At 36.3% G+C, this 9,682-nt stretch overlaps 4 protein-coding genes across 4 annotated transcripts in view; 3 read left to right on the top strand and 1 right to left on the bottom strand.

Annotated features, from left to right (window-relative positions):
- The window catches only part of LOAG_16828 (hypothetical protein), a 13,356-nt gene extending 8,926 nt beyond the window's left edge, over positions 1-4,430 (bottom strand). Inside the window, exons 1-5 of the mRNA XM_020449487.1 lie at positions 4,225-4,430; positions 3,861-4,004; positions 3,268-3,484; positions 2,799-2,879; positions 1,830-1,897 (exon numbers count right to left, since the gene is read on the bottom strand). Coding sequence (XP_020306974.1) covers positions 1,830-1,897; positions 2,799-2,879; positions 3,268-3,484; positions 3,861-4,004; positions 4,225-4,418 — 704 coding nt within the window. The 5' untranslated portion in view covers positions 4,419-4,430. The remainder of the gene's footprint in view (positions 1-1,829; positions 1,898-2,798; positions 2,880-3,267; positions 3,485-3,860; positions 4,005-4,224) is intronic.
- A 1,556-nt stretch (positions 4,431-5,986) lies between these two features.
- Positions 5,987-7,384, top strand: LOAG_05593 (small nuclear ribonucleoprotein sm d1). Its single transcript, XM_003141130.2, has 2 exons — positions 5,987-6,184; positions 6,881-7,384. Exons 1-2 carry the CDS (start codon positions 6,001-6,003, stop codon positions 7,066-7,068), a joined length of 372 nt encoding a protein of 123 aa, XP_003141178.1. The 5' UTR covers positions 5,987-6,000; the 3' UTR covers positions 7,069-7,384.
- Positions 7,385-7,402: 18 nt separating this feature from the next.
- Positions 7,403-8,183, top strand: LOAG_16827 (hypothetical protein). The gene is made up of 2 exons (XM_020449486.1): positions 7,403-7,741; positions 7,989-8,183. Exons 1-2 carry the CDS (start codon positions 7,473-7,475, stop codon positions 8,056-8,058), a joined length of 339 nt encoding a protein of 112 aa, XP_020306973.1. The 5' UTR covers positions 7,403-7,472; the 3' UTR covers positions 8,059-8,183.
- A 65-nt stretch (positions 8,184-8,248) lies between these two features.
- LOAG_05592 (hypothetical protein) lies at positions 8,249-9,410 on the top strand. Its single transcript, XM_003141129.2, has 3 exons — positions 8,249-8,288; positions 8,420-8,611; positions 9,031-9,410. The coding sequence occupies exons 1-3, from the start codon at positions 8,270-8,272 to the stop codon at positions 9,261-9,263; spliced, it is 444 nt and encodes a 147-aa protein (XP_003141177.1). The 5' UTR covers positions 8,249-8,269; the 3' UTR covers positions 9,264-9,410.
- The last annotated feature ends 272 nt before the right edge of the window (positions 9,411-9,682 follow it).

Raw genomic sequence — 9,682 nt, 5'->3', positions numbered from 1 at the left:
TTTCGTTCCACTATCGTATTTGCAGCTCTCTGACTTCAATAATTCTTCACAACCGTACTCAAGATAAATCCCGAGTTGATTTTTTTAGGAAACAGTGCCATCTCTTTTTTTTGGACGTTGTGGATAACAGTGACATCATACCTCAACTGAAAACACAGTCGGTCTTGTCAAGTCTCGAGATAAAGCAACTATACGCTATGTGACTGCAAGTACATCTTGGATATGACGCATCGTATATCTGTACATAGTTCCAATGTACATAGTTCCAATTGACTCAGAGATCATTTTCAATCATACCTTACTAGTCTTTGGCAAAGTTCTCTTGGTACAATGAGTTACTTTCATTAAGTCTTCAAACCTCAAATAATTTGCATAAAGTAAATTGTTCCTCATTCTAGCATTAAAGGAGAGCTAGAATATAATCATCATATACAATGCACGTGTACATATACAATGCACGTGCCGGACAAGCGACAGGTTTTTCACCGACAACTATTACTCCACCATTTCTACTGATGCTCTTAATTTAACTCAAAAATACAGTTTTTTCAATAATTTACATAAATTCGTAACTCCTCAACATCGAAATAGATGACTGTTCTCTGAAATGGTAAAGTGTGCCGAGAGATTCTTTTTAAACACATCAACTTGATAACAAATTCATTAATGATATGATGATCGACATCTTATAGGACTGTATGTTCGATTAGTTGGAAAACTATAATTAGATTTAGTTTACACGTATATAAATGCCGCTAATTTCCTGCCTATATACTTAATCATACGCGTTATGCTCTATTCGTCGAAAATATTTTTATAAAACTTTGAGTTCTGATCAGGAATTCCTTCCAGTCATTGACTGCTATATTCGCAGTGATAAAGATAAAACATTTTTGAAAATAATGACAGTTACTCTGAATAATAGTTTTGTAGTCCATTTTAGTTGAAATGATTTCTGTGATGTATCAATAATAGAGAATATTTTTACGCCAACGAAACGTACCAAACTAAAGTGGAATTTTAAGATCACTGCTCTTAAATGTACCTTTTACAGTTACCATCCGTACCACAACCCTTTCATTTATTTGTATGTGCATATGTCATTGTTAAAGAAAACTATCCAAACATCAAATACCTAACGTTGTTTCTATCATTATAAGAGTACGATTTTAGCTAACGACGGTCACTGAGGAATAACGTGCTTCGTAACAGTAGGTATAGACTTCCGTTCAACGACATTGCACAGAAACAAAACCGACCAATCGATTACTTAAGTGTTAAAATGCTACATATATACTCGTACACATGCATACATATTTCTTTTGGGTGAAATTATTAGTCAGAAAAAAAAGCCTTCAGAGATTTATTAACGGAAGAATTTGAAATGAAACGGTGGGTCAAGCTTTTTCGGAGGACGATGAAGATATTGAAAGAAATATTAAAGTAGAGAAGTTGAAGACAGATGTACATGACTACTCTGAGCTCGAATACAAGTCTTAATCACGTACTTGGATAAAAAAGATAGGTATATATACTATTGGTTTTTATTTAAGCAATGTGTCAAAACCATCTGTTATTTAAACATTAGTCTTTGCTCTTTCTGAATAACGTTTACGAATCCAATGACAATGTCAAGAAACCATAAAAATGCTTACGCATTGTGAGAAAGAATTAATCTCAGTTATAGTAATCAGCAACCGCTGACAAAATTCTAAAGTTCGAAGACCGAAAATTTTCATACATCGCAAATAACTCCTTAATCACTTACACTAGTTCTGCTTATGTGGATAATTTTAAAAGAAAAACAAATGGCAAACATCCAAACATACCAGGTATTGTCATCGCGCATTTCGAAATCTGTTAAATCACCATATTTCTTGGCAATATGCTTTAAACGCTGAAAACAAATTTGTTGAAATAATGAATATATGCAACAGAACTTTAGAGACAAAGTTTTCGAAAAAAAGCAAAAAAGAATCAAAAAAGAACCATCGAAATCCATAATCAAGAGCAATGCGGCGTACCGCTATTTTATAATAATGCATTTCGCGTGCTCAACAATCCAAATGAATGGTTACGGATGATACGGGGCTGCGCAATGTAGATGCGGAACGAGTTGTCTGAACAGAGCGCACCACGTGATAAGGCGGTTGCGTAGTCTTTCGAGCGGATGTATGCATGAACGTCTCGCCACGAACAACGGATATACGCAAGATTTGGATATGGTTGGATGAACCGGATGATTTGAGTGCGCAGTGAGCATACGAACGAACGAATGGATGGATGAATTGTGTGGATGAACGTGAACGAACGGTAGATGTTTGTAACACAACATTCACATTTATGCACCACTCGGATAATGATGTGTTGGTGGCAGTAGTGACGCATAAAAACATATCCCATCAAACTTCTGAATCCGAATATTTTGTTTTCAATACTTAACACAGTGGTACCATACCGTTACACGCTTTTTCTTTAAAATCTGGTTAAACTCCCAAAAACTACACTGGCACTCTTTGAGTATGCAAGTTATTAAGTGATGATGTTTCTCAATCCTTAATGGGGGTTGGAAAATCAAGCAACGTTACTTCCCTAAATCCAGCCCCAAAATTCTGGGAATCATGTAAAGTACCGAAACAGTACCAACTAAAGTGAGAAGCAATTATGCGCCAATATTGTCAAGAAAAATGAATTCTGTCCGGCTTAGTGAGATTTATTATACATGAAAGTTCCGACTCAAATCGAATGATGCAGATTTACATGGAACAACAAAATATAGAGATGAAATACTAACTGACCTTTTCAAATTTGCCTTTGTTGTCGAAACCGCGAACGATGATGCTGCACGTATTTATTCCACCACGATCCGCACTCCCTTCCTGCAAATTTGCGTAATTCTTCAATCATTTCAAAAGAAAAATATATCTAGCGAAATGCAGTGTGGTACAACTGATGCAAGACTAATAATACTGGGAAGTACGACTCAAAGTACGTATTTCCAGTTACAAACATTTGAGGTTGTGATAAGAAAGCACTTATTAAATTACCGATCAGCAGCGAATCTTGCAACAGTGAAAGTTAAATAAAACCAAAAAACGATTACTAGGCCTAATATTTGGGAAAACAGACATTAAAGTCTGTATCCAAAAATTTTATTACGGGCTTCTGTACGACTTCAAATATTATAACTTCAACAAGAAACCTTCAAATCCAATTATGAAAAAAATCATGTTTCATTAAGAACATTACTAAAAGATGTAATTGTACCTTTTCTGAACTGCTCCGATATTTCCGCTCCTTACGTTTGTCCTTATATTTTTTCGTATCTGGACTGGGTGATCGACTTGATGAACTTCTATCACGCTTTCGCTTTCTATCAGAACCCGACTTCTTAGAGCTTTTCTTTGGACTTGGACTCTGCGATCTCGATGATGAGCGGCGGCGATTATCTTCGGGAGATTCGCTTTCAGTTGACGAATGTCTTCTAAAATTTATTTATCCAGATCTCAAAGAAATCCCAATATTGGAACAAATTAGTCCAGCAAAGCAAACAGGTAAACGTAGAAATAGCAGAACCCAAAGATATTCTTGAAATCATTCATGCTTATTTCAAACTAATAATCTACGTCAGTGATTCCCAACAACGTCTTCCTTCTGACAGAAAGGATTATACGATTTAAAGTGTTCTATTTAACCTTCTAAGAACCATCATGATATTTAAACAAGCTACTGAAGAATTCAATATCAAAGGAGAACATTATCAAACCCTAACGTCGTATAAAAGTTTAAAAAGTTTTATGGTGTTGGAAATAAAAGATAATATAAAACGGGAAAAATATAGTAGTTAGTATTAATTAAACCTCTTTTTTCGATCACGACTGTGACTTCGTTTCCGATCACGGCTCCGACTGCGTCTTCGATCTCGTGAACGTGAACGCTCACGCATCCGTTCTCGATACATGTCCCGTCCACGTGGACGACTTTTAGCATTCTGCACTATTACCCTAAAACAACACGAAATAGCATAAAAGTTATGTAAATTCCAATTTCCACGAGATCAATTAACAAATCCCAGGATATACAATGGAGATGACCTATCGAATGACTAAGCTCAATAATGGTATGGTAATCCAGGCTTTATGGTTCTTATTAATTCATAACCCACCGCACGACAACCTAGAGTTATTTTGATATTCATAGATCAACAAACTGAAAAGAAGAAACCTGTCGCCGAGTAACGAACGACCATTCAAATCATGGACCGCATCTTCTGCATCTCGACGATCAGAGAATTCCACGAAAGCGTAACCGTTCTTGAGTAGAATCTCCGTAATGCGACCATAACCCCGGAAGAACCGTTCAATATCACGTTCGTGCGCTCGATAAGACAATCGTCCCACGTAAACTCGAGATCCCATGGAGAACTAAAAACCGAGATCAGCCGAGAAAACTAACAGTTTATTAAGCGTTACTTAGCAATTAGCAAGAATCCCCGAGACTTCACGCAGAACCCCGTGAGTACAAACACACGCACCCCACCACTTCAATTTCTGGCATCAATACAAAAACGCATAGGAATGTACCCACGCATTCCATCCAATCTCAAACCGTGTGTCATCGTAGCACAAACGAGTTGCGGAGGAAATGCTGATGAATCATCGTCTGGTGAAGTAGGGACTAGTTGAGGAGGGTTGCGTTGTTAGCTGAAGGTCATGAAGACAGTAGCTAATCTTCAGGTTACCAAGGAAGAAAATGGGAAATCGAATTATCAGCAGAAGAGTCAGGTTATAAGCACTTGAACTATCCAAATTAATTCACTAACTGATATGATAATACTACCTTCCGGGAGTGCGTTTTTCCTAATATTCGATGTCCTCTTCGCATCACGATACTAAACTATCCAATAATACAAAAAACATATGATTCAACATATGATCCCGTCTCCTACTACATTTTATACCAAATATAGAAGTCCTATAGTGCAAGTTTTCCGTTATGGTGCATAATTCCAAAAGAAACAGACGGGAATTCAAGAACGCATCCAGAGATCTTTGAAGATGGAGAAACAAACTAGCAACCCTAGGGGGTTAGTAGAAGACTGTGAATTTGCCGATTTGGGATTTATTTCATTTCTCATAACTGTTGCTATGCAACGACAAGGCAGGATACGGTAAATGGGTATGGCCTTCGGTTTGGCTATACTTCCTGAGTGTGATGTGTTTGTGGACAGTGGTGGGACGGTCCTTCGGGGTTTCTATTTGGGACTTAATAAGTTCTTCGGACAAATCTATTTTCTTTTGCTAGAAGGTTGAGGCTACCATGTATGAATGTTTGGGAATCTGTAAGTTATAGTAATTGGACTCGAAAATTTTGTAAGAATTTTCGTGATAGGAACTATCCATATGTACTCTGATTGCCCAGTTTGCTGTGGATGGATCGATATAAATTTGTTGGAATATTAAGGATTGTTGAAATATTAAGGAAAGGTAAAGGTGGATGACATTAGGACATTTTGACGACATCTTGAGAGTTTTGTCGATTGTTTATTCTGAGTTTTTTATCCTGTTTGCATACTCACTGAGCAAACTGAACAGTTTGATAATCTTGAACCTTATTCGGCAGATCTATTTGCATTCGTATTACATATCGGTTTATTCCGGAAGCTTTGGAATGATATTAACGAAATGAGTAGAAATGTGACAGATAGAATGAATGGGCCAATTTTCAGTTAGATAATTTCATCATATTCTGATTTCACAATTTTGATTTGGCTTGTTGGTCTGTTAGAATTACATTTTTTGATTACTGCCTATTTCTTTTTCAACATACAGTTTACTTTTTGGCGACTTTTTTTACTGTTTATTTGTCATTTTCATCAAGCCATAATGTACTCTTCATTATGTTGATGCAAACAATTGAACGTAATGTCATATTTAAATCTAACGAGAATCTTTACGTTTTTGTGCTTCCGTAGTATCTGTTATTTTTTTAGATTACAGAATGAAGCTGGTGCGTTTTTTAATGAAACTGGCCCACGAAAGTGTAACAATAGAGTTGAAGAATGGAACACTGGTAACAGGCACCATTGTTGGCGTCGACGTGGCAATGAATACCCATTTGCGGACCGTCAAAATGACGCTAAAGAATAGAGAACCCGTTTCCCTAGATTCACTATCAATCAGAGGTTAATTTGTAGTTTTTTAGCGTAAGATGCCCTGTTATCTGTTTGAATGATAAAATTGTGAACAGATGGTAGAACTTTGGTTATTCATAATATGGGCAACTTTGGTTATTCATAGAACTTTGGTTATTCAGAACTTTTGTAGAACTTTGGTTATTCATAATATTTTAGGAAGTCGGATTTAAGAAGTATGTGTAAAAATAGTTCAGGCTTAGATGCATATGCTAAAATCTCTTAAGATGGATATCTACTTTTCCCATTTCAAGAAGTTTTTCATGCGAACAATATGCCCTGTAAAGTTGTTGGGTGGTTTCAATAAACATATGAATACAGCAGGTATTTGAATGTTATTCATGACTTCCTTATAATGTTGATTGATCCTCTGCTTTAGGAATAGCTCATTCAAGACCTGAAACAAGAGAAAAGTGATTTTTTCTGTTATTTTCATGAGGAAAGCGTGCGAGTTATGTTTACCGTCATTATTATTTGCAAACGTTATTCTGATGTTTCAGCCGGACTTTTGAGTTTTTACGGATATTTTGAGCATTTTAGAACAACTTCTATCTGCTTGTGTTCTCAGAAGCATGCTGTAATTATCGGATCGTTCCGATATGAATAATTTAGTAAATTTGAAATGAGTTTGAAGTAGTTTAGTTTTCAAGCTGTTGACTTTAACTATCAAAGCATTATCTTTTTTAGGAAATAATATCCGATATATAATTTTACCTGATACAATTCCTTTGGATACGTTACTGGTTGATGATGAACCTCGGAAAAAGCCAGCACGTGGAGGACGTGGTCGAGCTGCACCAACTCGTGGCGGACGAGGACGAGGTCGTGGTAGAGGTGGGCCTCGTGGTCGTGGTGGTTTCAGGGGTGGGCGATAAATTTTCCCCAATATTAATATGCGTTATTATCCTTTATGCGTTGAATTTTGTGCGGACAGAATGAAAAAGAAATTTATTGTTACATCCTTTTCTTCGATATTACTCTTTGTGGTGCAGTTTACTTAATTCACAGCGATTATAGATGTACTTTACTTCATATCCTTATCTCTCAGACTTCTTGTAATAACTGTGAAGGAAGCTATCACTCAAGTGCATAACGGTTTGATGCGGTAAGCAGAAGCTAGGCACTTTAAAAAAGTTATGCTGTCCTGTTTTTTTTTTTTGTTTTTCCTATAAAAAAAGTTGTATTTGTCAGTTGACTAAATTATTCTCAAACTTTTCGAATTTAGGTAATTGCGATTCCTTGAAGTATGCTGAAATCGTGATTTTATTTTATATTTTGCATGAAAGTTTTTGAGTTGGGAGTTTCATGTCGCTTTTTTGAAATTTGTACCCCTGTTATCCACATTGTTCAGACTTATTTTGTAGCATTCTTTATGCTTGCAGTCCATTGTTATTACTTTTTACGATCTCTATTAAAGTTTGCTCCCAGGAAATTGGACGTGATCATCCACTTTTTCGCTAATACGAAAATGGGAGGAGTAAGTCATATCAAGTGGCGTGAAGCGAACAAGAAGACATGGATACAGCTTAGCCAATTAGGAACACGCAAGTATAACTAGTTTATTGTGAATGAAGTGGTTTGATAACTAATCTTATTAGCCGTTTTGAAAATGGCTTACTCGTAGTCACTTTACAGTTGAGCCACCATCTTAACTAACACCCACATTTAATGACAGGGTGATTCTGGTGATTTCTCAAAGTTTTGATTTTATGAGACAAGTGTTCCGTAGTCAGTGATGATGCTTAAGGATGTTTGGTCGCTACAGGTTGCTGAGGACACGAATCATTATTTGCAGACCGAAAATTGAAATTTGTACTTGTGGCTTATTTGTGTCATGCTTTGTCATCCTTGTACTAGCGGAGTAAATTCTATCTGCTGTACGCTGGACGACGTTCCAAGTCAGTAGTAGTAACGGATATTTCCAATGATTGGAAGTTTCTCATTAATTAAATGAATGGTTTTTCTTCAATTTCATTCGCAGTACATATACGAAGTGATATGGAAAAAGTGATACTGTTCTGCTGGAAGCAGCTCTTCTTCCGAATAATCCTGAATATCGTTTATGTGGCCGGGGGCATGAAAGTTGGGGGGAGAGGTTTGTATTTGAGATGTTCAATATTCGGTGTTTTTTTTAATTTGGCTTCGGAGCGAAGTTCACGTGTGTTGTGTTTTCCTGGGGACGTATTCGTTACAGATTTCTAAGATTTTTTTTATCTGTTCTTTCAGATATCAGTATGATGTTGATGCGTTTTTTGATGAGATTACATGATAAATTTGTCACAATAGAGCTAAAAAATGGTACAGTGGTGACGGGCTATGTTAGCGGCGTTGACATGGCAATGAATTTCCATTTAAATCGTGTTGGGATGACATTAAAAAATCAAAAACCTGTTTCTTTGGATGCAGTTTCAGTCAGAGGTATATTTATTATAGAGATATTAAGACGGATGGGCGATAATAATGACCACTGAGAATGATAGATATAAAAGCTTAAAATGTAAACCATATATGCCAAGTACGAAGGCAATTATTAGGAAATTATTAGCTGTGGAACGAAACAAACTGACAACTACTGACTTTCTCAAACGTTTGTATTTAGATGTACAGGTTTGTCAGCTTTGGATAGATTTTATAAATGTGCAGAAGGCCAACGTGTGTTTAGAACTTCGATCTTGGAAAGATGTAGAAAGCCCAAAAAGCTGTAAAATGCATCTTATTCTTGCAGTCATTAGAATAATATTCATTATTTTAGTCTAAGCCTCGTGACAGAGATGATTGAATTAAATGGATTTGGAACGAGTAAGTTAATACTATGATTTTTTTGACCTTTTTTTTAGGAAATAACATACGATATATAATTTTTCCGAACAATCTGAACTTGGATGCACTGATGATCGATGTTCCACAACAAAAGGCGAGAACGCGTAAAACTCCCAGCCAACCACGTGGTCAGAGTAACGCAATACGTGGTCAGGGTGTCACTCGTGGTGGACGTGGTCGAAATTCGGGAAAATTTGGCCCGTGTCGACACTTTGCGAGAGGTAGTGGGCGTGGTTGTGCCAAATTGTGAAATAAACAATAAACAAATTTCCACTTTCAATATTTTTCATATCTATTTGTTCCTTGTTTGTATATTGAACATTGCTGCGTAGGTAGCTGGATGCGACATATTTTCTTCTTTTCCAATTGGTGGTTTTTTTTCTGAGAATTTTTTTGCAATAATTAAAAGTAAATATTGCTCGTCTTAATTACAAGAATTCGAGGGACGATATACTTAATATACAATAAAAGCCAAGAACCTGCCAATAGATGATAAGCCTCTGTTAGTTTAATTTAATCTTTTGGCTTCCAGTTCACGAATTGAATTGTGAGGTTGCCGTTTGTCGGATATAGCACCTGTTCCACACATTACTTTCCTTGGCGAGTTCTTTCTTTTTAATCTTTGTTAAAAACAATCAATGTTTGAGATCGTTTTTCTGGCTTCTATCC

The sequence above is a fragment of the Loa loa genome (assembly GCF_000183805.2).
Source record: "Loa loa unplaced genomic scaffold supercont3.22, whole genome shotgun sequence".
NCBI lineage: Eukaryota > Metazoa > Nematoda > Chromadorea > Rhabditida > Onchocercidae > Loa > Loa loa.
The sequence above is the reverse complement of the archived record's forward strand: the minus strand, read 5'-3'. Positions and strand labels throughout refer to the sequence as shown.